The sequence below is a fragment of the Rattus norvegicus genome, chromosome 8 (genome assembly GCF_036323735.1).
Source record: "Rattus norvegicus strain BN/NHsdMcwi chromosome 8, GRCr8, whole genome shotgun sequence".
NCBI lineage: Eukaryota > Metazoa > Chordata > Mammalia > Rodentia > Muridae > Rattus > Rattus norvegicus.
In genome coordinates, this window is record NC_086026.1 from 55,182,095 (window position 1) to 55,209,291 (window position 27,197).

The 27,197-nt window shown below is 45.6% G+C and overlaps 2 protein-coding genes and 1 pseudogene across 3 annotated transcripts in view; 2 read left to right on the forward strand and 1 right to left on the reverse strand.

The window, feature by feature from the left end:
* Pafah1b2 (platelet-activating factor acetylhydrolase 1b, catalytic subunit 2) overlaps window positions 1-26,706 on the reverse strand; it is a 52,023-nt gene extending 25,317 nt beyond the window's left edge. Inside the window, exon 1 of the mRNA XM_006242958.5 lies at window positions 26,585-26,706. The gene's annotated coding sequence lies outside the window, so the exon portion shown is untranslated. The remainder of the gene's footprint in view (window positions 1-26,584) is intronic.
* Rps26-ps6 (ribosomal protein S26, pseudogene 6) lies at window positions 1,620-3,861 on the forward strand (annotated as a pseudogene).
* A 168-nt stretch (window positions 26,707-26,874) lies between the features above and the next one.
* Window positions 26,875-27,197, forward strand: part of Sik3 (SIK family kinase 3) — a 210,170-nt gene continuing 209,847 nt past the window's right edge. The window contains exon 1 of one of the 2 annotated variants that reach the window (XM_017595912.3): window positions 26,875-27,192. In XM_017595912.3, coding sequence (XP_017451401.1) covers window positions 26,920-27,192 — 273 coding nt within the window. In that variant the 5' untranslated portion in view covers window positions 26,875-26,919. The remainder of the gene's footprint in view (window positions 27,193-27,197) is intronic. The other variant, NM_001271216.2, reaches the window with a different exon arrangement.

Consider the following 27,197-nt stretch of genomic DNA (forward strand, 5'->3'; position numbering starts at 1 on the left):
ATGGAGCACTCACCCAGCATGTACCAGGTCCTAACTTCAATCCTCAATACTAAATAAGTAAATGAATAATAGGCAAACACTGCACAATTATTATTTGGTCAAAACCCCAGACTGGGAACACTGGGAAGACTGGGAAAGCTGTGGAACAGCCGGGACTCCCATTCTTTGATGGTGAACATGTAAACCAATTTAGTCACTTTTCAAGAAACAAAATGAAGTATCACTGTGTGGAAAACAGTCACTTGCCTCTGTAATTATGCAAATGAGTTTTAAATTTATGTACACACAAAAACACGCACATGGATGTTTATAACAGCTTTACTCATAACTGCCAACACTAAGAAGTCATCAACATGTTCTTTTTTGAAAATGTATTGATTGGATGTGGGTGTGAGTGTGTGGGTGTGGGGGATGATGTAGATGGGTGTGGTGTGGGTGTGTAGTGTGTGTGTGTGTGTGTGTGTGTGTGTGTGTGTGTGTGTGTGTGTGTAATCCCAGTGACCATCTTGTCTCTGCCCCCTGATAGCACTGGGTTTGCAGCCATGTGTGGTCACCTCTGGCTCTTTATGTTTGTGTGTTAGGACAAAGACTCCAGACCCCATGTTTGCTCAGCAAGAGTTCTTACCTGCCAAGCAGTCTCTTTAGCCTCCCTGCCCAAATGTTCTTCCACAGAGAATGAACAAACTGTGGTACATCGATACAGTGGATATTGAATGCTAAAGAGAAATGTGCTGTATTAACCTGAAAACAACATGGCAGTGGACTAGACATGCTGGCACCCAACTTTAACCCCAGCACTTGGGAGGGAGAGCTGGTGGATCTCTGAGTTCAAGGCCAGTCTGGTCTACAGAGAGAGTTCTAGGACAACCAGGGCTACACAGAGAAGAAACCCTTGAAACAAAGCAAAGCAAAGCAAAGCAAAGCAAAGCAAAGCAAAACAAAAATTCTCAAAAAGGCACAGAGAAAATGTAATGGATATTAAATGAAAAGAAGCTAATCTAAGAAAGTCGTGTACTATATATGATTCTAACAATACTGCAAAAGTTAAAAGTATTAACAATAAAAAAGTAAAACCAGTGTTTAGGTTGGGGAGGTGTGGGTCAGGGAGACTTAGATAGAAGAGAGACAGGAGTGGTGGAGCTGGGAATAAGTCCCTTAGACAGCCAGAGTCCTGCTTCTGATTGTACGGTCGGCCCCAGCTTCCAGGATAAAGCATTGATTTCCTTCACTGATTAACAGCCATGAGCTCACTCCCTGATCTTGAACATCTCAAAAAGAGAGATCCAAGGTAGGTGAGAAAACCAGTGCTGCTGTTTGGAAGCTGCTGGTCAGAAGGCAGCTCTGTGGCTAAGTGTCCTTGAAGCTGCAGATAGGGTGTTGCCATCCTATCAGAAATTAAGGCACCGGGGCACTCTCCCATCCACCACAGATACTACCAACAAAGGTCCGCATTCTCCTCTAATGAGTCTTGCTGGAGGATCACGGGAAGAAATACTATACAAGAGAGAGCCCATCTACCCTGATTTGGGAGGCAAAATACTCATCTTATGCAAATCATGAATAAAACACCTACTTTAATAATAGTCATAAAAACTCCTTTAAAACCCCAAACATGGGGGCTGGGGATTTAGCTCAGTGGTAGAGCGCTTACCTAGGAAGCGCAAGGCCCTGGGTTCGGTCCCCAGCTCCGAAAAAAAAGAACAAAAAAAAAAAACAAAACCCAAACATGGAATCCATTATGCTATTGCTCTCCTGCCTTGGAACAACCCACTTCCACCTCTCTTTGGGCTTTATGTATTTGTTAAATAAACTTCTACTTATAGTAACTGTCTCTCAATAGTTCTGTTCTTCAAGAAGAAAAGAACCAGGTTGAGAAGAGGCTCTGTGGGTGAAACACTTAGTGTCAAAGTCGCCATGGCGCTTTATGCTTGGCCCGGCAGCACGTCCCTGTGATTCCAGGGCTGGAAGCAGAAATAGGAGGAACCCAGGGGCTCACTGGTCAGCCAGTCTCACCAGATAGGTGAACTTCAAGTTCAGTGATCAATCCTAACTCAAAAAGAGCAACTGTGGCCTCCATGGGCACACACATGCACACTCACAGGAACATGGGCATACAAAGAAAACCACAACCGTAAGGCCCTTTAACAAGAACAACAAATGGAGCATGGTGATTCTTTTCTTTGTTTGTTTGTTTTGAGTGTCACATAGCTCTGCTGGTCTTGAACTTAGCTATGTAGTCAAAAGCAACCTAGATCTTTGATCCTCCTGTCTCTGCTTCCCAACTTCTAGGCTACAGGTATGCATTAATATACCTCATTGAGTACAGGGAATTTTTAGGACAGGGATATTATCCCATATGGTACTGCAATAACAGAAATACAATATTATAACATCTCCAGCCCTATAGAATATACAAAACAACAAATGAACCCTAAACTAAAGGATGAATTTTACTTAATAGCAAAACATCCGAAAAGCCTTGGAGGAGGAAGTGACAGAGTGTCCATCCAGCCTGGACTTGATGTGCCCCGGGAATTCTATGGGTGACGGGGCTGTGGCTGGCCAGAAAGGGCTGAAGTCTCACCTCTTTTCTAATAGCATCTTTTTTTATTCACAGACCAAAAAAAGGAGAAACAACGGTCGTGCCAAAAAGGGCCATGCAGCCAATTTGCTGCACAAACTGCGCCCGGTGCATGCCCAAGGATAAGGCCATTAAGAAGTTTGTCATTCGGAACATTGTAGAAGCCACTGCAGTCAGGGACATATCCGAAGCAAGTGTCTTCGACGCTTACATGCTTCGCAAGCTCTATGTCAAGCTGCACTACTGCGTGAGCTGTGCCATTCATAGCATGAGCGTCAGGAATCGATCTCGTGAGGCCTGGAAGGACCGAACACCCCCACCACGATACAGACCTGCTGGCGCTGCACCACGACCTCCACCAAAGCCCATGTAAAGAGGTGATTTCATGAAGGCAGAAAGAAAAATACAATGGGAAAATAAAACTGAAGTTATACTTAAAAACAAACAAACAAACAAACAAACAAAAACACATCCAACTGGATATGGTTGCACATGCCTATGGCCTTTACAGAAGAGAGGTAAAGGCAGGGGATCAGGAGTTCAACTGTTCTCAGCTACAGAGCAACTTTAGGGCAATCTAGGTGACAATAGCCTCTACTTCAAAGAATCAAAATAGATGTACCTTTCAACATGGCTGCCAGGACTTCCTCATCAGCATCTGTGAGTCCCAAGAGCTCAGTCCTGGCTGTAGAGGTCAGGGGATGGGAATGAGGGTCTTAGAGGGCTCTTGGGCCACACTTGTACCTTCGCAGAAGTAGTGGGTGATAAAGAACTCGTGCTGGCATTAGGTAGGCCCTGGAGTGCACAACATAGAAGCTGTATGCTGGAATCAAGAAAACCAGAAAAGGGCAGTTCCTGTGGCCAGCCCCGGGTTTTTGTCACCCCGTGCTCAGTGTGGCTGGCTCCAGCTCCAACCACCTGAATCGAGTTCTAGTCATGTGCACATCACTGGCCAGCATCCTATTGTGGATGAGAGGGGCTTAGACTGGTGATGGACAGGTGGGGGGGAGGATGGTTTCTTTTCAGGCTGTGGTGCTGTGGTTCTACATCCCACACGAGACTTCACTTTTCTTTTCTTTTTTTTTTTTTTCTTTTTTTCGGAGCTGGGGACCGAACCCAGGGCCTTGTGCTCGCTAGGCAAGCGCTCTACCGCTGAGCTAAATCCCCAACCCCGAGACTTCACTTTTCTATAGTGGTGGAAGAACCCAGATTGTCTCTCCTGACCGCCTCTCCCCACATGCCTGAATTAAAGGTCTTGTGAATCCCTAGGTTCAGTTCTCAGCACTGGGAAAGTTAAGAATAACACACTTTTAACCATTTTTACAATTTTAAATAAAGTGCTGTGTGTGAGTTTTTTGTTTTGTTTTGTTTTGTTTGTTTTTTTTTTTGGCAAAAAACAAACAAACAAAACCTTTATTACTACTAACAATAAAGTGTCAAGATAGGTTCAATTACAGGCCAGTAGGCTCAAGTACTTAGGAGGCTGAGACAGGAGCATTGCTTGAATCTAGGAATTAAGGCCAGCTGGACAAAAATAGTGAGATTACACAACAACGTGACAGTTATCATAATCACAAAATGTCAGCATTATCTCAACAATTGTAATAAATGTTCAACATTAATACTAGCCAGATTTTAATAATGATATTATGAAGGTAAGGTAACATTAAAGAATGTTGTATTTTACATTGCTTTCCTGTAAGCCTGAAGAGGCTTAAAATAAAGAATAGTCTATTAGAACAAGGACAACACAGCCAGTGAAGTGATCTATGGCTGTAATCCCTATAGTTAGAGGCCAAGGAAGGATGCACGGGTGGAGCGTTCAAAGTGAGCCAGAGCTCCATAGCAAGAGGCTGTGTCCAGACAGACAAATATCCTGGGAGTCTGTGTATACGTCCCTGTGCTTTCAGGAAGCCAAAGAAGAGAGTTAGAGTTTCTGGGGTTGGGGATTTAGCTCAGTGGTAGAGCGCTTGCCTAGCAAGCGCAAGGCCCTGGGTTCGGTCCCCAGCTCTGAAAAAAAGAAAAGAAAAAAAAAAAAAAAGAGAGTTTCTGTATCACTCTTTCTCTTTCTCTCTCTCTCTCTCTCTCTCTCTCTCTCTCTCTCTCTCTGTGGGGGCACGCATGATGTGTGTGTGTGTGTGTGTGTGTTTGTACATGGGTACTTGTGGAAATCAGAAGACAACATTGCAGGATCTGTTCTCTTCCCTCGACTTCTCCTTGTGTTCTGGGATGGGTACCTGAAGCCAGGTGAGGTGCTGATTTTCTCCACTTCACCACGTCTAAGGTCTCTAGCCCAATGCATAGCCTATCCCATGGGATATCCTACGCATACAGGAAGAGGGTGCTGGTAGAACCCTGCCAGGAAAAGGGGCAGCATCCCAGGGGGCAGTAGAGTCTTCCAGCTCTTTTTTGTTTTGGAATTCCTAGCTTTGACCCAATCATTTTAGCAAGTCAGCTTCAAAGCTAAAAGCTAGCCAAGTAAGTTTCTTCTTGACTCTTGACAGAGGTGGGAAAAATGGAGAGTAAAGCTGGTTTTATATTGTTTGGTTTTGTCTATAATTTGGTGTTTGGTTTGCTTTGCTTTGCTTTTACTCAGTTACTGGATCGGATTACTAAACCAGCATCGACAGACCCCTTTGATCCTACCTCTGCTGGAGGCTGATGCAGGAGAAATACAAGTGTAAGTCCTCCTGACAGACTTAAGTTAGAGACCTTGCCTCAGAAGAAGGAGGAGGGCTGGCATGTGGCTGAGCAGCAGAGCACTTGCCCAGCATGCACTACACCCTGGCTGCTGTACTGGAGAAGTAAAAGAAAACTGCTGGGGCCCAAGCACTGTGGCTTTGTTCTCTTTGTTGACATCAAACAGCAGGCTTACAGGGATGGAAAGTTTGGGTTTGCGATTCCTTTGTATATGTTAGACAGGGTCTTGCCTTCTGCCCAAACTAGCCTGAAACTGTAGCCCAAGTAGACCTTGAACCCATGGCAAGCAAGCATCTTCCCTCTTGAGGGTGGGATCACAGGCGTGAACCACCACATCTGGAACTTGGAAACTTTCATCTTTGTTAATTGTATTTGACTTATTTGCTCTATGGCTACATGGTTTTGATGTCTCTCCCATGAGACAGTCAGTGCAATCCTTTCCTCCCAAGGAAACCATAAGGACATTGTCTTCTAGTTCATATAGTCATCTTTAAAAAGAATCCAGACCTAGAAAGGATCATCTCCCTACCCGCTTCCCTTCATCCCCAGTGTAACACAGGTGTAAGGCGAGTACCTGTCTCTTGTTTTCACAGACGACAGACAGGATTGCTTATGGCAACACCAGACCACCTGAGATTTACTGCTGCAAATTCCCTTAGCCTCTGACAACTACCTTTGCAGGGGATCTTTGTAGAAAAAGGCCATAGAGAAACCAAGTTGTTTGTCTTTCCAGCTAGCAGTTATTTCTGACTTTTCTTTAAAATTTTTTAAATGACATTTATTTGTGGGCTTGCATGTGTTCATCTATGAATGTACATGTATATGGAGGTCAGGGACAACTTTCAGAAATCAGTTCTCTCCTGTCATTATGTGAGTACAGCAGATTGGACTTAGGTCAACAGGCTTGGTGGCAAGCACCTTTCTCTAGTAAGTGTCTCATTGGCCTGTTTCTGACTTTTCTTGGGTGGCATATGGTACTTTAAGCAGCCTATTTACCAGGAATAAAGTATTCTGTTTCCATTGAACCCATAGGATAAGGCCAAGAACAAATAAAGCTTATTCATTTATTTCCATTTATTTACTTGTTTTAAGTGGAAGTAGGAAGTGTTCTAGAAGTAGCGATTGTCAGAACTACCTACCAGGGAAATTCAATGCCCTGCTCACAGCTTGGCACTGGAGTACCAAAGCACCTAAAGGAATTAACAATAGGATGTTTTACTAGTCTACGACCTATGATGGGTCAGAAGGTTGAGCACACTTTTAATCCCAGGACTCAGGAGGCAGAGACAGGTGGATCTCTGTGAGTTCAAGGCCAGCCTGGTATACAGAGTGAGTTCCAGGACAGACAGGACACAGAGAGAAACCCTGTCTTTTTTTTTTTTTTTTTTTTTTAAAGATTTATTTATTTATTATATATAAGTACACTGTAGCTGTCTTCAGATACACCAGAAGAGGGCATCGGATCTCTTTACAGATGGTTGTGAGCCACCATGTGGTTGCTGGGAATTGAACTCATGATCTCTTTACAGATGGTTGTGAGCCACCATGTGGTTGCTGGGAATTGAACTCATGACCTCTGGAAGAGCAGTCGGGTGCTCTTAACCTCTGAGCCATCTCTCCAGCCCAGAAACCCTGTCTTGAAAAACAAAACAGGGGTTGGGGATTTAGCTCAGTGGTAGAGCGCTTGCCTTGCAAGAGCAAGGCCCTGGGTTCGGTCCCCAGCTCCGGAAAAAAAGAATAAAAAAAGAAAAAAAAGAAAAACAAAACAAAACAAACGGCACTTTCCAACTGTAGTCAGGCAATGGTAACTATATCAATCATGGTTTATTAATCCACCCTCTGTTACACATTAAATTTGAGGTAGACTGGGTTACATGAAGATGTTTCAAAGGTGGCGGCCTGGAGAGATGGCATGATGAGTAAGACCAAGCACAAGGACCTGAGCTTGGATCTCAGCCCTCCCCCCAAAAAAGCTGGAATAGGACTGCCCAGTGACTGTAATTCCAGCACTATTTGGGGCTGAGACAGGAGGATTACTGGGGTTTGCTGGCCACCAACTAGTTCTAGGTTCAATAAGAGAATAACAAAGAGAATAACAAAGAAGGACTCCCAATCTCCTCTCTGACCTCCAGGCAGGTGTGTATTCACACACACATGCCCATACACTACATGACTGTACTCACATGTCCACATACAAAGTTACAGGGGAGGGAGGGAGAAATCCCATAACCAGCAGGAAGCACACACGCAGATTTATGAAGATTGGCTCATGAGATTATGGAGGTCACACACCATCTGCAAACTAGAGGCCTGGGCAAGCTGGAGTGAAGTTCCAGGTTGTACATGAAGGTTTGAGAACTAGGAATGCTGGGATCTGAGGATGGCCAGAAAGGACAGCACTCTCTCTCTTTTTTTTAATATTTATTTTATTTATTATATATGAGTACACTGTAGCTGTCTTCAGATACACCAGAAGAGGGCATCAGACCTCTTTACAGATGGTTGTGAGCCACCATGTGGTTGCTGGGAATTGAACTCATGACCTCTGGAAGAGCAGTCGGGTGCTCTTAACCACTGAACCATCTCTCCAGCCCCCTGTTCTGCTCTCTTAACTAACTGCAGGAAGTCCACACAAAATGACAAGGGCAAATCTTCTTTCTCAGTCAGCTGGCTTAAATGCTAATCCATTTTGAAATACCTGGGCCAGCAAGCCAGCTCAGTAAAAATGCTTGCCCCCAGACCTGAGATTGATCCCCAGGAACTCAGGGAGGAGATAAGCTACTCTCATTGGCTATTTCCTTCTAAGCACACACTTGGAAACAATATTTTATTGGTTGATATGATAAGATAATCCATCAGAGACCAGCTTGGTGACTCAGCAGGTACAAATGTTTTCTGTGCAAGCCTGAAGCACTGAGCCGTGTGAAAGCTAGATGCAGGGGCATGCATCATCCACAATCCCAGTGAAATGGTGGTTGGGCCAGGAGAATAGCTGCCTGACTACACAGCACAGTGGCAGAAACCAGAAAGACTCTGCCTTAAAACACAGTGGAGGGGCTGGAGGCATAGCTCAGTGGTTAAGACACTGGCTGCTCTTCCAGAGGTCTTGCATTCAATTCCCAGCAACCACATGGTGACTCACAATCATCTGTAATGGAATCCAATGCCCTCTTCTGGTGTCTAAAAACAACTACAGTGTACTCATATAAATGAATAAATCTTAAAAAATAAAACAAACAAACAAAACAGTGGAAGGGGCAAACTGGCTTTTCAAAAGTCATTCCTTGATTCAATCAACTTTAAAAAAGAGGCCAAGATGAGGTTAAAGATTTAGCTACAATCTTCTCTGTGACACCAGCAATTCCATTCTACTAACCTTTTAGTAGTCTGAAATAACATACCATAAGGACCTTTGCTCTTTCTTCCCTCACTGGTTCTAGCAGGTCCATGAGCTGCGCAACATGCTTCCTTCCCAAGACAATCATGGTACATAGTCAGGAGGTGCCCGATGAGACTCTTAACACTGCCTTCCCTAATGCTATTTGGCAGAGCAGTTCCTTCTAGGGGTTGTGGCCACTCTGCTGGGAACAATGAACACTACTGTACTCAGTCATTGTGTTATGGTCCTCACTGGCTATGGGCACCTCTGCAGGCTGGCACTACCACGACACTGTTCCTCTGCCCCATCAAGAGCCTTCTGGAGATCGGAATCTGTGTCAGTATACGAAAACCAAAAACAAACACAAAGAACTCCTTTACTTCTCTGACCAGTGCACTCCAGGGATCCGCCTGTCTGCCTCCACAGGGCTGGGATGATGAGGGCTTCCACCAGGTTCTGCTTTACACAGTGCAAGGGATCTGAACTCAGGCTCTTGTGTACTTTACAGACTGAGCCATCTTCCCAGGCCAAATCTGAACACCCAACATTCCTGCCTCTGCCTCTTAAGTGCTAGGCTGGCAGATGCGTGCCACCTCGTGCTGCTGGCTTTAAGACTGTCCTTTCCCACTCCTTTTTATTCACTGTGCATAGACATGCTGCCCTGTCTTCTGTGGAAACCACGTAACTTCTTTCCATATTTCTCTAGTCTGTCTCCTCCAGGGACAGGGTGGTAAGCCACACTAGTTCATTCGAGTTCTTTCCTCCATTCATACTTCCAAGCCCACGCAGGAAGAGGTCTGACAGGTGGCTCTGAACAGCTGGATATGCAGCTGCATTTCTGCAGCTGTGAGACATCAGTCTTTGGAGCAAAGAAATCCCACTCTTCTTCAAGATAACCAGGCAGTAGGTAAACACACAGTCCTAGAAAATCATTCAGCCTGAGACTGCCTCCCTCCAAACCAGCATGAGGGTAGCAGTAACTTGATGTCTATCCAGGAAGAGGCGAGAAAGAGAAGACATGGCTATGGCTAGTGAAGTAGCTAAGTTGCTCATAACCATGAAGGACTCTTTCCAGATCCCAGGGGTGGGAGTGCTGGTTCCCCAAGGATAATGGAACTAGTGTATGCCATTAACCACTGCAGATGGAGCGCTGGGGTTGTGCCTTTGAGGGCCCTTGTGCAGGAAAATTGATGAATAAGAATGGAAGGGGAAGGATGGAGAACTATTATTTTATAAGCCACATACATAGAGAGAGAGAGAGAGAGAGAGAGACAGACAGACAGACAGACAGACAGACAGTGAGAGAGACAGAGAGAGACAGAGACAGAGATACACATAAATGCACACACACACAGAGACAGAGAGAGACAGAGACAGAGAGAGATACACATAAATGCACACACACACAGAGACAGAGACAGAGAGAGATACACATAAATGCACACACACACACAGAGACAGAGAGAGACAGAGACAGAGAGAGATACACATAAATGCACACACACACACACACACACACACACACACACAATTGGAATTACCCCATAATAGCGTTTATGCTCTTCTCTGAAGCCATAGAATGCCAAGTAAAAAGGCCCATTCCAGTTAAAGGGCACCACACCTCAAACTGTTGGTCAGAGGCACTCTAGATATAGGCTATTGCCAATACTCTTGGCTGCCAACCAGAACTCGATGGTGAGACCCTAGTGCTGAAGACATCACACGCTTTGGTCACGGGCCACAGAAAAACCAAGTTACCACTAATCAGGAAGCATCCTTCATGTTGGCTAGTTTTCACAATGCTGGAAAGTGATGTGTAGGCTACTGGGGCAGGGGTGGGGGAAACAAGTTACCTAGCTGTGAACATCATGAATTACAGTAATGACTGGCATGGCAAAACACGACAATGGGTACAAGAGTGGCACAAAGGTTCCAGCAGTAACCAATTGCTTTCTGCTTGGGTTTAAGGATCATTCCACAGGAGGAAACATGGGCCTGACTGGTGTTGTAAATCTGGCTAAGAACCTATAGTTGGGGAGCTCAGAGGCCCCTGGGGTGAACCTATTGTTATCATTCTGCAAAACGAACATTGTATCAAACTGCCCTCTAAATTCACATCTCTCTGCATATAGATTAGTGCCACTCTCAGACCTCTCCAGAGAGGCTTCTTTATTCTTGGACAGTGGTTAACACAGAAACTCACAAGTGCTCAAAGTGCAGAGAGTAAGTGTCAGTGGAGAACTCAGCCACAGATGCCATGTCTGTCTGTCTGTCTGTCTGTCTGTCTGTCTGTCTGTCTGTCTCTCTCTCTCTCTCTCTCTCTCTCTCACACACACACACACACACACACACACACACACACACACACACACACACAGTTCAGAAACATCATGGTAGAAGGAGTTAAAAACAGAAGTTGGAGAGACTGCAGGAAAACCATCTCTGGATGTGACAGCGTTGCTGTGCGCAGGAACTCCCAGCAGCTGCTGCCTGTACGAGATCAAGGCTGTCGACATTTTAGCACAGAGGGGAAAGGTGTTCATGAGCCTCCACCCCTAACCGAGGAGCTACAGAGAGTTGATGGCTTCTGAAGGAGGGAAAGTCAGCTTTCTTAAGGGGGTGGCCCCTGGTGGGTCAACCATGCTTCAGGAAATGGCCCTACATTCAGGAGTAGATGAACAGTCCAAGCTGGACTCCATGGGCTATTAAAAGAAGAAGGAGAATGAAAACGAGAAGAAGATGATCACAAGGACATGAAATTGGGTGTAGCAAAGAAATCCCGGTCAACTCGGAAAGAGTTAAGGGGTGGTGTGTGTGTGTGTGTGTGTGTGTGTGTGTGTGTGTGTGTGTGTGAACTGACATCAGGTTGTCACACATAGTGACAAGATGAGCACCTTTATCTACCTGGTGAGTCATCTTGATGCCCTTCCATGTCTAACCCCAAGGTGTTTTTTCCAAAGTGGCTGCATTTTACACTCCCTGCCAGACAGGCATGGGTGCCTCAATCTCTCCACATCTCCACTCATCTCCACATCTCCAAATCATCCACTTTTACTTATTATCCTCCACTTCTGTCCTATTAATGCATTATTTCACAATATTTTAATTTGTGTGTTTTATTCGTTTGTTTTATAGTCAGGACTTCCTGCATCCCAAACTGTCTTCACAGTCTGTGTGCAGCTGACGATGACTGAGTTTTTAACCCTCTCTGCCTCACCTCCCAGTACTGACATTACTTTTTCTCTCATTTCGTAGGTTTTCTTGGACATTGGATGCTCTGGAATGGGAGTTACAGAGAGCTGTGAACTGACTGATATGGGTGCTAGGAACTGAACCCATACCCCCCATACCTCATTTAAAATACAGTATTTCTTTCTTTGTTTTAAAAAATTTATTTATTAAAAAATTGTGCTGGGGACTGAAGATGTGGCTCAGTGGTTAAGAGCACTGACTGCTCTTCCAGAGGTCCTGAGTTCAAATCCCAGAACCCACATGGTGGCTCACAACATCTGTAATGGAGTCTGATGCCCTCTTCTGGAGTGTCTGAAGACAGCTACAGTGTATTCATGTAAATAAAACAAATAAATTAAAAAAAATTATACTGAGCGGTGGTGGTAAACACCTTTAATCCCAGCACTCAGGACAGAGAGGTGGGTCTCTGGGGGTTTGAGGACAGTCTGGGCTACAAAGTAATCCCAAGACTGTTTTGGCTATCCTGTCTTTGAAAAAAATGACATTGTTATTTTACTATGTTATGTATATGGGTGTTTTGCCTGTGTGTATGACTGTGTACCACCTATGTGCCTGGTGTCCACAGAGGACAGAAGAGCATTAGATCCTGGAACTGTAGTTACATATGGTTGTAAGCCTTTCTGTTGGTGCTTGGAATTGAACCTGGGTCCTCTGAAGATCAGCTAGAGCTCTTAAGCACTAAGCCATCTTCCCACCCAAGATATGGTATCTCTACTGTAGACCTAGGCTGGTCTTGAACTTGAGATCTTCTGACCTGAGCATGGAGTGAGTGCTAACATTAAAGGTATAGAGCACTGTCTGGCTCTCTTTTCACTGTCTTGAGAGCTTCATTTTTTGGTATAAAGTTTGTATTACTTATTATTAATAAGATTATGAAATCTAGTGTCTTAGTCATTGTTTTCTTGCTGTGAAGAGACACTGTGACCACAGAAACTCTTAAAAACGAAAGTATTTAATTGGGGCTGGCTTACAGTTCAGAGATTTAGTCCATTGTCATCATGCTGAGGAGCATGGTGGCACACAGGCAGGCACAGTGTAGCAGAGAGTTCTATACCTGGCAGCAAGCAGCAGGAAGAGAGTGGCACTGGGCCTGGCTTGAGCTTCTGAAACATTAAAGCCTGCTCCCAAATGACACACTTCCTCCAATAATGCCACTCCCTATGAGTCTATGGGGGCCATTTTCATTCAAATCACCTCATCTGGTATGATGGCATCTATAATGTTAGCACTTAGGCTAGGGGCAGTGACTTAAGTTTGAGGACATCTGGGTTATAGGAAACTGGGTTTTTTTGTTGTTGTTGTTTTTTTTTAAGATTTATTTATTTATTGTACAGCATTCTGCCTGCATATGTGACTGCAGGCCAGAAGAAGGCACCAGATCTCATTACAGATGGTTGTGAGCCACCATGTGGTTGCTGGGAATTGAACTCATGACCTCTGGAAGAGCAGTCAGTGCTCTTAACCTCTGAGCCATCTCTCCAGCCCTAGGAAACTGTTTAAAAATATCAAAAAATAAAGAAATAAAAGTGAAAGCTCAGTGAGTTGGTGCATGCTTTCATCCCAGCACACAGAAAGTGGGTTTGAGGCCAGCCTGGAAACCATGTGAGCCTTCTTCTCAAACACAAACAAACAAACAAACCACCCAAACCTGAAGCCATTGTTTTGGACAAAGCTCTTACAGTAGGCCCAGACAGATGCTGCAAACATGGATCAAGATCCATCATTCTGTAGTAGCCCAGATACTATGTATCAATTTCATACAAATAAAAACGGGTCATTCTTACTAATGTTCCAGTTTGCCAAACTGAAACTAAGTTGCTATCTGACTTTCTGAGAAGTGAGAAGGATAAGAGAGAAATTTCCCAAACAGGCCAGTTGTAAGCTTGATAACAAACTTCTATTTCTCTTAGTTTCCCCCAACCCCAGAGACAGGGTTTCTTTGTGTAGTCCTAGCTGTCTTGGAACTCTATCTATAGACCAGAATGGCCTCGAATTCATAAAGATTCACTGCCTCCTGAGTGTAAAGTATGTACCCCCACTGGGGGATTCCATTTAATTCCTTTGAGGAAGGTAACCAGATGTTACCTGTACTTCTCCTGTTCAGTCTCCTTGCCAATGCCTTACAAGACAGATAACTGAAACAACTAATTTGCTTGTTTTATTTTTGCTTACTTCATCCTTTTCTACCTATGCAACTAACCTCCTCTGCTGGGCTTATTGTCCTCTTTGAAAATCAAAAACACAACTCATCAAGGGCTAGTGAGATGGCTCATTGGGTGAAAGGAGCTTGCCAGGCAAGTCTGGCAACCTGAGTTCGATCCTGTAATTCACCAAAAGCTGGAAGGATCAAACACAAAGTTGCCCTCTGACAGACTCACAAATACATTAAAAATAAAAGTAATCAAGGGTTTTAAAACCTAATTTTTTTATATTTTAAATAATTACTGGGGCTGAGGAGTTGGAAAAGTGCTTGTCATGCAAGCATGTGGTGCAACGCCCACCTCGTCCAGCAAGGAAGACGCAACACCGTTGGATTCTTCTCAACAGACTTTATTGCAGGAACACCTCATTCTTGATACGGGGACCCCGAGGAACAAAGGCACCAGCCTTATATACAAAACAGGCTATGGCTATATATTTGTCCTCTAGGGATTGGTGGAGCATGAAATACCTCATTAGCATGAATATCACTCCAGCCTGATAGCTGCCCGAGAAATGCCAAGGACATGCGCTTTGTGGGTAATAACCACAAATGACCACCAGATGTCAGCACCATCTTTTATCTATATGTGCCGCTCCCTACAGTGTGGACTAGAGTTCTGGTCTCCAGACCCATGCTGGGATAGGGACTTGCCAGCTCAGGCTGACTATCCGACTTGTAGAACTCTATTCCAAGAGATAATGTAGGACAGACAGCAGGTGAGGAGGACATTCAATGCCAAGCTCTGGACTGCATGCGAGGGCATACTCATGCAAAAAATATTTATGTCATAATTTTGACAATGGTAATTTACTTACTCTTCCCAACAATCCTATGAGAAGATGGCTGTTAATGTGTCTATTCTAAGTTGAGGACAGGCCCAGAGAAGTTAGCTAGCTTTCTCAAGCTCATACCTTGAATAATTTTCACCTGGGATTAAGCTGAACTATACCTTGAAGGAGAGGCAAAATTTCAAACAACGAAAGTTCAGGAGTAAGGTGTGAAGGTAAGACATAAACGTGCCTTGCTGAGGAACCTGTATCTGTGAGGTGAGGAAGGATGAAACGAGCAGGTAGATGAAACCTGAGGCTGAGGAAGTAGGCTGGGACCTGGCTGCGAAGGAGTGAGTGAGCTGGCCTGACAAGCAAGGGGATACTTGGTGTTTGAAAGTCAGTAGAAGAAGTCTCAGTGGTTAAGTTTTAAAAGTGAAGGCTATGTATTTGATAGCTACCTGGGGTTTCTATGATCTAGGCTCATTGCAATATGGTTCCACCTTCTCGGGGATTTCAAACTACGGAGGCCTGGAAGGATCCTAGAACACACTTGGCTTGGGGCTCATCTCTCAAGTCCCAGCATACTCCACTCTTGTAGTAATTTTAAAGCAGTGATTTACTTATTTTTACATGCATTCCTGACCTGCCTGGATATGAGTCCCTATGAGGATGTTGACTCTCTTGTGAGCAGTCATGTGGGTCCTGGGAATTGAACACAGGTCCCTTAGAAGAAGAGCCCATTCTCTTAACCACTAAACCATCTCTCCAGTCCTTTGTTTGAGACTGGGTTTCCCTGTGTCTGGAACTCACTAAGTTGATAAGGCTGGTCTTGAACTCACACTGGTCCACTTGGCTCTGCCTCTGAGTGCTGGGGTTAAAGGCATATGCCACTAAGCCCTGAAAAATCTTTCCTTTTTCTTTTTCTTTTTCTTTTTTTTTTTAGATTAATTTATTTTTTTTAAGTTTATCACTGCTCTATCTGCATGTATACCTGTGTGCCAGAAGAGGGCACCAGATCTCACTACAGATGGTTGTGAGCCACCATGTGATTTCTGGGAATTGAACTCAGGATCTCTGGAAGAGCAGGCGGTGCTCTTAACCGCTGAGCCATCTCTCCAGTCCCATGTTTCCTTTTTTCTGATGCATTCTTGCACCTGCTACTTTAGCATATGTGGAAGTCGGAGGACAACTTTCAGAGTAGGATAACTCCTTTCACCACATGGATCCTTAGGGTAGGGGACACCACACCGCTCAGTTCCTCAGACTTGGCTATTGAAAGCTTTATCCCCTGAGCAATCTCAGCAGCTTGCACCATTAATTTACCTTAAATGTTATTTCAGTTAGGCTCAAGATGTAGCTCTGTAGCAGAACTATTGCCCAACAGGGACGAAGCCCTGGGTTCTAGCCCCAGTAAGGCAAAACAACAATAAACCTCTCAATGATAGAAACTTCAATGAATTAAAAAAAAAAAGCCAGGTGGGATGGCAGTAATCCCCACACTAGAGAGGCTGAGGAAGGAGTAGTGTTTGAGCAAGGCAGCCAAAACTACAGAGTAGAAACAAGGAATTAAAAGAAACAGGTGGAAGCCAGCACATGGTGGCATATGGGTTTAATCCCAGAACTCCAGAGGCAGAGGCAGGAAGATCTCTATAAGTTTGAGGCCAGTGTGGTCTATAGAGCTAGTTTCAGAATACCCAGGGTTGCAACACACACACACACACACACACACACACACACACACACACACACACACACACCCTGTCCCCCAAAGAAAAGAAAGAAAAGAAACGGGTGGAGAGAGAGAGAGTTCTGCAGAAAGAGAGTTCTTGCAGAGAACTCAAGTATTTGGCCGCATCTACCTCCTGAGTGCTGAGATTAAGGGTGTACAACCCACATTCCCTGAGCGAGGGTTCTTATGCCTGTGTGGCAACCACATTACCCATTAGTCTCCCTAGTCCCCACTGTACTATCTTTCTAGCCATAAAGAAATTCTGCGGGGTTGGGGATTTAGCTCAGTGGTAGAGCACTTGTCTAGCAAACTCAAGGCCCTGGGTTCGGTCCTCAGCTCCGAAAAAAGAAAAAAGAAATTCTGCTTCCTGGAGGCAGCTTCCATTTGGATTTCAAGTTTCTGGCTTCTGACGTGGGTTTCCAGTTTTCAATTTCCTGGAGGTTTAAATAGAAAGAACTAGAGGGCCCTAGTAAAACAGAAAAGGGCAAACTGTATTTTAGAATTTCACCAGCAGATGTCTCTGCAGACAAGGGAAAGGGTTCTTTGGGTTTTTTTTTTTTGGTGTGTGTGTGTGTGTGTGTGTGTGTGTGTGTGTGTGTGTGTGTGTGAAAGGGTTCTTTGGGTTTTTTTTTGTTTGTTTGGTGTGTGTGTGTGTGTGTGTGTGTGTGTGTGTGTGTGTGTGTGTGTGTGTGTGTGTGTGTTTAAAGGGGCCTGAAAGGGAAGCAGAGAGAAGGCAGCTCATTTCCTGGTGTAGAAGCCAGGCCAATCCCAGGAGCAGGAAATACGCTGGGCCATCAGCTGAAAACACTGGTAGAAAATCCGAGAAACAGCCCCTCAGTACAAGAACAGAACATCAATCTTGGTTGAAAACAGGCAAAGGTCTGAATAGGACTGCGAGGCGATTGCCAAGGCAGACACCCCGCACTGGAGACACTGGCTAGGAGCGAGCTGAGGAGAAAAGGTGCAGAGTCAGAGACACGAAGGGAAAGATCCAAGTACGCCTTTATTTTCTGTGAAATGTTCTGACTTCCTAAGATCTCAGGCACACTTTTAATTAATTAGCTAATTCATTCATTCATTTCTTAGAGACAGTGTTTCTCTGTGTAGCCTTGGCTGTCTTGGAACTTGCTCTGAAGACCAGGTTGGCCTCAAACTCACAGAGATCTGCCTGCCTCTGCCTCCCAAGTGTTGGGTTAAAGGTGTGTTCACCACTGTCCAGCCAGTTCGCTTTTATATTTATGAGAAAGGATACACAAGATTTACACAAGATTCTAGCCGGGCACAGTGGCACACATCTGTGATCCCAGAACTTGGAAGGTAGAGGCGAGAGGATTAGAAGTTTAAGGTCATCTTGGCTACAGAGCAAGTTCAAGGGGAACTTGAACTATGTGAGAACTCGCCTCAAAACCAATCAACCAACCCTCCAAAAGGACTAGGAACATGGCTCATTCAGCAAAGTGCTGGATATGCAAAGGCCTGAGTTTCATCCTGAAAAACACACTCGGCAATGCATACCTGTAATCCCAATTCTGAGGGAGCAGAGGCAAGAAGCGTGGCCATGGCTTGTCGGCAGCCAGTCCGGCTGAATCACCAAGCTCCAGGTTCAGCAAGAGATCCTCATACAATATCGCAGAGGGCAAGATCAAGGACAATACCTGACAATGCCCTCTGGCCTCCTCATAGAGTTACACACATACAAGCATATATAAACACAAAGACCACCACACACCACACATCACCACCACCACCACCACCACACTACCATCACCACCACCACTACCACCACCACCATCACCACCACCATCACCACCACACTACCATCACCACCACTACCACCACCACCACTACCACCACCATCACCACCACCACCACCACCACCACCAAAACCAATATGCCCAGATCTAGCCTGGATTGGTAGTATAAGCTTGCACTCCTCAACTTCAGGAGGATAGTGAGTTTGAGGCTAGTCTTGGATATATAACAAGCCCCTGTGTCGAAAAGCCAAAAACAAGCCTTTGGAAGGCACCTGCCTCTGCCTTCAGAGTTCTGGGATTAAAGGGGTAAACCACTAGACCTGGTTTAAAAAGGCCTTATAGCCTAAGTACTGGAGATCTGACGAATGAGGAGACCTCGGCATAAGGTACACACACGTTTGTGGGAAAACACTGTCCTGGCTAGATAATTTTTCTCATGGATATTCCAGTGATATTCTACATCATATTAAAGCTGGGAGCTAGCGAGTGTACCTCAGTGGGGAGGCTGGTTTGTGTCAGGGCCTGGATATACACATCCCCAGCGCTGCAAAACAACTACCAAAGACAAAACCCCCAGAAGATGATTTATTTATTTATTAGATGAAGAGGCTAAGTCTGAATGCTAATACAGTCACACATAAACATGGAGAAAAACAGCAGGGCACCATGGCATGCCCCTGTATTCCCACCCACTCTGGAAATTGAAGCAGAACTGCTTGAACCTTGGGTAGGAGATGAGAGGAGCCCAAGGACAGAGATTGAAAAGCTAAACGATGGTGGAGCACACCTTTATTCCCAGGACTCTGGAGGCAGAGGCAGGCAGATCTCAAAGCTTGAGGCCAGCCTGGTCTACAGAGTGAGTCCCATGCCAGTCAGCGCTGCACAGTAAAACTTCATCTACAAGAGGGGAGGGACATAGGAGTAGGGTGGCACTGGAGAAAAGTCTCACAACTAAAACATCAAGAAATAAAAAAGAGGTGTTGGGGGTTGGAGAGATGGCTTGGAGGTTAAGAGCACTGACTGCTCTTCCTCAGATCCTGAATTCAATTCCCAGCAACCACATGGTGGCTCACAACCATCTGTAATGGGATCTGATGCCCTCTTCTGGTGTGTCTGACAGCTACAGTAGATTCATATAAATAAAATAAATCTATAAAAAAAAAATAGGGGTGCTGGTTCAAGTTATCTCTGGACCTCCACATATGTCCCATAGAATGTGTCCACTCCCAGATACATCACACAGGCACAGCACTATAAAAATAAGTCAGGCGTGGTGGTGCTTGCCTTTAATCCCAGCACTTTGGAGGCAGAGGCAGGAAGATCTCTGAATTCAAGGCCAGCCTGCTCTACACAGTGAGTTCCAGGCCCTCCAGGGCCCACTCAGAGAGACCCTATCTCCAAACAACAACAACAACGGAAACCAGAAAGAAAAGTCTTTTTTTTTTTTTTAGAAGTCTTGAAGATATCTGGGAATGATTTAAGAGATATTTAGTAAGTATATAAAAATCTTCGGTCAAATCTTACTGCATATACTGAAAAAAAGGGAAAGTTTTGTTTGGGAGGGGCATCATGCTTGGGGCAACTTGAAGCCAGTCCTTGAACTGCTCTCAGGCCCTTCCCTGTGGTGCTTTGGAGCCAGAGACCAGGTTGTTCTGTTTCTAGACAGTCAGAGGAGACATGCAAACCAGGCTGGGTTGATCTAGGATTTAAGAGGAGGTAAAACCACACGGCTGGGATGGTGAAACAAAGGGTAGCCCGGAAACAGAGAAGCCTCGCATCTCCCAGACACCAGGGTGTTTGGAATGTTCAGATAATGTGGCCCACAGTGTCCCAGTTCCCGTGTGCTGGCAGAGTTAGAGTCAGGTAGTAAGTCCCTGGTTTCAAAATTACCAGAATAAAAACATTCAGCAATGTCGTGTTTGGTATACAGATGTTCTGAATAAAGTTTACATGTCAACAATCTGTGTCAGCTGATTCCAGAGATGTCCAGAGCCTGGACCCTCCTTACGGTCTCAGAGCTCTGAAAATCCAAGAGGCAATATGGTGAGGATACAGTTTTCTTTCTAGTTGCTGGTAAGCTGCCTAGTATTGAGATAAGTGGACCTTTAAAAATGGAAAAGCATGCAGGTGGAGCTCTGTGAGTTCAAGGACAGCTTAGCCTACAGAGTAAGTTCCAGGAGAGCTAGGGCTATACAAAGAAATCCTGTCTTGAAAACAAATGGTTAAGCATGCTAGGTGGTGGGGTTAGCCTTTAACCCCAGCTTGGAGAGGCAGAAGCAGTGGATCTGAGTGAGTTGTGGTTTATACTGAATTCCAGGGCAATAGGCTACATAATGAGATCTGCGTAAAAACAAACAAACAAATGGCCCAGCTCCTGCAGAGCCCAGCCCAGAGCTGTGATAGTTCACAGCTATCTGCAACCCCAGTTCCAGGGGACCCAATGCCCTTCCTGCTTGCCTGCCTGCCTGCCTTCCTTCTCCTTTTTTCTTTTTTGATTTTTCAAGACAGGGTTTCTCTGGGTAGCCTGGTCCTGGCTCTCCTGGAATTCAATCTGTAGACCAGGCTGGCCTCAAACTGTGAGCCACCTGCCCGGCTCCAGTGCCTTTTTTTTCTAGCCTTTGTAGGCACATGATACATATGCACGCTTATAGGCAAAATACTTGTATAATTTTTAAAAAATCATTATAATATTTTTCTCTAGTTTTGAGACAGGGTCTTACTATGTAAATTAGGTTGGCCTTGAACTTATGGCAACCCTCCTGTCTCAGCTTCCCAATTGGTCAGATTATAGACCATACTTGGCAGAGACCCTCAGATTTTTTTTTTTTTTTAAGATTTATTTATTTCATGTATGTGAGTATACTGCCACTCTCTTCAGATACACCAGGAGAGGGCATCAGATCTCATTACAGATGGTTGTGAGCCACCATGTGGTTGCTGGGAATTGAACTCATGACCTCTGGAAGAGCAGTCAGTGCTCTTAACCACTGAGCCATCTCTCCAGCCCCTCAGATTTTTTTTAAAAAAGATTTATTTATTTAATGTATATGAGTACACTGTAGCTGTCTTCAGACACACCAGAAGAGGGCATCAGATCCCATTACAGATGGTTGTGAGCCACCATGTGGTTGCTGGGATTTGAGAGTCAGTGCTCTTTTTTTTTTTTTTTTTTTTCCTTTTCTCTTTTTTTGGAGCTGGGGACCGAACCCAGGGCCTTGTGCTTGCTAGGCAAGCGCTCTACCACTGAGCTAAATCCCCAACCCCGAGAGTCAGTGCTCTTAACCATTGAACCATCTCTCCAGCCCCTGACCCTCAGATTTTGTATCATGTATAAAAGCATTGAATGCTTTTTTTCTTTTCTTTTTGTGATGCTATGAATTGAACTTAAGAGTCTCATTCATTCCAGCCAAGCACTTTACTACAGAGTAATAGTCCCAGCCCCAATTTTTTAACCACATTTGTATGTGTGTGCATTCGTTGGTGTGTGTACAAGTGTGTACGTGTGTGTGTGTGTGTGTGTGTGTGTGTGTGTGTGTGTACCATGGGACATGTAGAAGCCAGATAACAACTTTCCGGAATTGTCTCTCTCCTTCCACCATGGGGATCCCAGGGGTCAATTGGGGGTTGGCCATCAGGCTTCCCAGCAAACACCTTTACACCTGACCCATCTCTGTGACCCTTCTTTTGGGACTTTATTATTATCATTTATTATGTGCATGTATCTATACATGTGCACGTGTGTGGATGGCTGGGAGAGTATGCATGCCATAGTGTATACGTACTATGGCAGAAGGTGGAGATCAGAGACCGGCTTTTCAGATCAGTTGTCTCCTTTCACCCTGCTCAGAAAGTATGTCCCTTGCTTCTGTCACAATCTGTCCTCTATGTTAACTGGTCCTTGAGCTTCTAGGTGATTCTCCAGTCTTGGCTATTACTTCACTATAGGAGAACTAGGATAACAGATTCGTGTCGAAACACCTGGCTTGTTTTCAGGGGTCACAGGTCATGAGGTTACCATGGGGCATAAACTTTTGACCCTGCGAGCTGATGAGCCACCCTCCAGGTCTCTGTTCTACCATTTTCAACAGGAATGTCTGGGTTTGGGTGTTTTTTAGGTTTTGCATCCAGACAGAATGCCATCACACTATGGAAAGGTTAACTTTTGTCTTTGAATGTACCTTTGCCTTTTCAGAGAGTAAGCAGCTGGATATAGTGGCGGACTGTGGTCATCTCTTTGCCTTACTATTAAATGGCATGTCTCTGAGAGTTCAGCCACCCACATCAGTCCTCTTAAAGGGGCAGGAACACATCTCTTGAGGCAATTCATTTGGGTAGTGACGTTCTTACCTAGCGAACAGCAAGTCTCCTTCTGGGAGTTTTGTAAGCAAAACCATCACAGGCAAGTCTACTGTTTTCATTCAGATACTTCAGGCCCTCTGTCTTGCTTCTAGGAACCCTCAACCTCCTCTCCCTGCTGCTGTTTTAGCCAGTGTTCAATTGCCCTAACAAACATATAGGGCACTCAACTGTTTCTTTTTCTTTTCTTTTTTTTTTTTTTTGGTTCTTTTTTTGGAGCTGGGGACCGAACCCAGGGCCTTGCGCTTCCTAGGCAAGCGCTCTACCACTGAGCTAAATCCCCAACCCCTCAACTGTTTCTTAAGTTTCAAACCTGGAGGTATCTTTTTAACATTCCAAAGCAGATCTGGCTACCAGGTTCTCCCAGCATCTCCTTCCCTACCAGTCATAGGGTATGGCTAGCACACCCCATCCCGTACCATGAATGTTCCCACCCAAGGCTTCCTTCTCTAGAGGCTCTTCCCTATATAATCCAGACATTTTGATTACCTCCCCCCCCCTTTTTTTTGTTCCTCCGGTCTCCTGGTTGCTCCACCTGGTTCCCCTTTCCTTTTTCCTCCCCCTTCTCCTCACGTGGCCCAGCTCAGCAGGGTCATGCCCATTCTGGACTCTCTGGTGAGTCTGCTCCCGGCTAAGCTGTCCCACATAGATATAGTAAACTTTCTCCCCCCACCATACCTAGGAACAACCAGGTCCTTTCCATTTTATTTTATTTTTCATTCCCTTCTTTTTTTTTTTTTTTTTTTGGTTCTTTTTTTCGGAGGACCGAACCCAGGGCCTTGTGCTTCCTAGGCAAGCGCTCTACCACTGAGCTAAATCCCCAACCCTTTTCACTCCCTTCTAAGGAAGAAAGGTTTCTCTTGGGCCTGCTTCAGGGGAAGACATCATGGAGGGAGCACATGGCAGAGGGAAAACTTTTCACTTCATGGCCAAGAAGTCAAAGAGAGAGGGGGGACACCAACTTCCTAATCCTACGTTTCCTTCTAATGACATGCTCTACTGATCACCCAAAGACCTCCTACCAGGTCCCATCTCTTAATAAAGCTTCCACAACCTCCTAATAATGCCATGGGGGGGGGATAGAACTTTAACATATGAACCTTGGGGTTCATGGAAAACAGAAACTAGTACACTAGGTTGAATCTAAGTAAGTCAGCCTTAGCTTAGAAACATGATTTTCCTTCTGGCGTCTTCCTTCAGAAGGATTAGAATGGTGTGTGTGTATGGGGGGTGGTGCTGCAGAATACAGGCTTTAGGACCTGCATCTGAATCCCAGCTCTACCACTTCCTGGCTCTGACCTTGGACAATCCCCTTAGTCTCTCCACTTCTCTTTTTCCTTAGCTGCAGAATGCACCTAATAATATAATACCTCTCCAGACACTGTTGTGAGATTTTGTTTTGAGACAGGTTTTCTCTGTGTAGCCCTGTTTAGGCTGTGTAGGCTGTTCAGGACCTCAATTTATAGACTAGGCTGGCCTGGAACTCCAAGTGCTGGAATTAAAGGCATTGCAGCATTACGCTAGGCTTGTAAATCTTAAGTGATTTTATAATATTATAAAAGTATACTGTGCAATCTAGTGCTTGGCAAAAGTTGTTGTTGTTGTTGTTGTTGTTGTTGTTGTTGTTGTTGTTGTTGAGTTATTTTATGGTGCTGGGGACTGAGGTCTCTGAGCACCCAGCAAGTCTTTATCCAGATCTCGACTGAATGCACCACCTTCTGGCCCTATCCCATAAAGGCAAGGAACATCCGAGACACATTATCATCTGGCTACCCCATACTCACTGCTAGGGAACCAGCAGGATAGGTCTCTTTTTGGGAATTAAAGCAAGGCTCAATTTTCCTAGCTCCTTCTCAATGCTTTCTTAAGATAGGGGATGGGAAGAATGACAATGAGAATTTGAATAAGGGGTGCAGTTGGTAGAGTGAGTGCATGGCAAAGCATGTATGGAGCCCCGAGTTTGATCCCCAGCACTGCATAAAACAGGTCAGGGCACACCTCTAATTCCTGTATTTGGGAAGTGGAAGCAGGGGGGGGGGATCCCAAATTCAAGATTGTCTTTGGTTACACAGCACTTCTGAAATTAGCCAAGGCTAAATGAGACCTTGTTTAGCTGGGTGTGGTGGCTACAGGCCTTTAATTCCAGCGCAGGAGAAGCAGAGGCAGGTGGATTTCTGCCAGTTTGAGGCCAGCCTGGTTACACATCCAGTTCCAGGATATCCAGGACTATGTAGAGAGAGACTCTGTGTGTGTGTGTGTGTGTGTGTGTGTGTGTGTGTGTGTGTGAGAGAGAGAGAGAGAGAGAGAGAGAATATGAATGAGAATATGATACACACAGAGAATAAACTTTGTTCAAAACAAACAAATTTTCAAATTATGTCTAAGAGTGGAAGGCACTCGGTGCACAGCCAAGACAAGGACAAGAGTGGTTTCAGTACTAATTCTAAGACTTCAAGAGAGAAAGATTGCTTTTCTTTGCCTCACCAGCAGAGCTCCCCACCTCCAAGGAGATGGTAAAACTCATTCTGAGGTCCAGCTCCTAAGTTCTTAGCCTTGCTAGATTTGGGCAAGGGCCATGGAGTTGTAAGGGTGGCTGGCCACACCCAATCATTCATCTGGGATTTCATAATCTCACTTGATGAATAGGTTTAAGCAGCCTAAGAAGCAAGGCCCACTTCATCCCTGTTCTTATTTGCTTGTAAAGGAGCCAATTAGTGTTAATTGTGCTGGCAATTTGAAAGAGCCACCAGGGAACTGATCCAAGGCAATTGTGGGATGACCCCTCTGTCCCATCCTAGACCCAGCCATTACTTATGTCAGATAGGGCAAGTCGGAAAAGGCATTGGAAAAAGTCCTTTGGTCATAAAGAGTAAGCATGTATTTCCTTTCTCATCTACCCAGTGACCTAGATGTCACTTTTTGATATTGCACAGAGACATGACAATACTGGTGTGCCACGGAGAGAGATACAGGTGTGGGTAGATCAGCACTGGATACATGAGATACAATTAGAGGAATGTCCTCAGCCTTCTTCCTTCCTTACCTAACAGGCTAAAGGCTATCTCTCCTTTACAGCCCAATTTCCTATCCCCACCAGAGGCAGATAAATCAATCTACTTAATAAGGAAGGAGGAGGGGGAGAGGCTTGGTCCCAGCCCAGGATGTGGAATGCCAGATAACAGGAGGGAAGAAAAGAGGGATATGGGTTTTATTGCAGGGATTATTAATTTGATCACTCTTAATGTCCTTGGAGAATCATTAGTAGGGATGGAATTTATATTATTTACTCATTTTGCTTAACGGATTGCTCATCTTTAAACATGACGCGGTCCTCGTGGCACCGCACTTCACCAGTACTAACCCAGCAAAAAAAAAAAAAAAAAAAAGAGTGCAGAAATCCCGACAAACTCTGGCTGGAGAATTGTTCCGAGCCAGGCAGGGGTGGCAGGAAGGAAAATGACGTTCCTTTTCTGGTCCTCACCCACCCAATGACTGGAATGCATGATTGGGCTGGGCTCAACGTCCTTGAATATGCAAACTCTAATTTCCACACTCTTCTGTGGTGTTCGATGACTATTAGATTGATTGTACAAAGAGCTGAGTTTTGTAAGAGTTTTGCTGAACAATTCCCCTGCCTTGCTACCAACTTGGTTACAGTTGCTTAAATACTGTAGCTATTCCTGCCTCTGTGGCCTCCAGGGCTAAAGTGGGACAAGGCTGGTATTTTTGGTGATGAGGAAATCCTTTTAAGGGAGGTTTGGTGGTGACTGAACTGGGACACAGGTCGGAGCAGGGATCCCATCAGCGAACCAGGGGCCATCGGGGGTCGGGTTCTGGGGTCTCCCATCTCATATTCCTACCTCGCTAGGCACGGCGGAAGCTTAGAAGTTGCTGCTGACCCTCGACGTTTTCACTGCCTGTTCCCCAGAGGGGGGCACTAGGGAGCCGGCGCCTCAGGAACAGGGACCCACGCGGGAAGGTCGAGCTCGCCCGGTGAGGTCACGGTTGCCATGGCTTCGGGCAGTGACGCGCGTCCGCACGTGACGCGCGGTTGCCATGGCGCCGGGCGCCCGGCGGCGCGGGAGCCCCGCCTCTCGGAGTGACGTCTGTCGGCAACCCCCCTCTTTCGGCCCCCCCGCGCCCCCTCCCCCCCGGCCGGCTCCCCGCGGCCCCGGAGGTTTCACTGCACAACAAGATGGCGGCGGCGGCGGCGAGCGGAGCTGGCGGGGTTGCCGTGGCCGGAGCAGGGGGAGCCGGGCCGGCCGGTCGCCTGCTGCCTCCGCCCGCCGCGGGGCCCCCGGCAGCCCCCGCCGCAGTGCCCCCGGCCGCCTGCCCGCCGCGTCCCACAGCCCCGGCCTCCCGCGGGTCGATGGCCGCTCGCATCGGCTACTACGAGATCGACCGCACCATCGGCAAGGGCAACTTCGCTGTGGTCAAGCGGGCCACGCACCTCGTCACCAAGGCCAAGGTAGT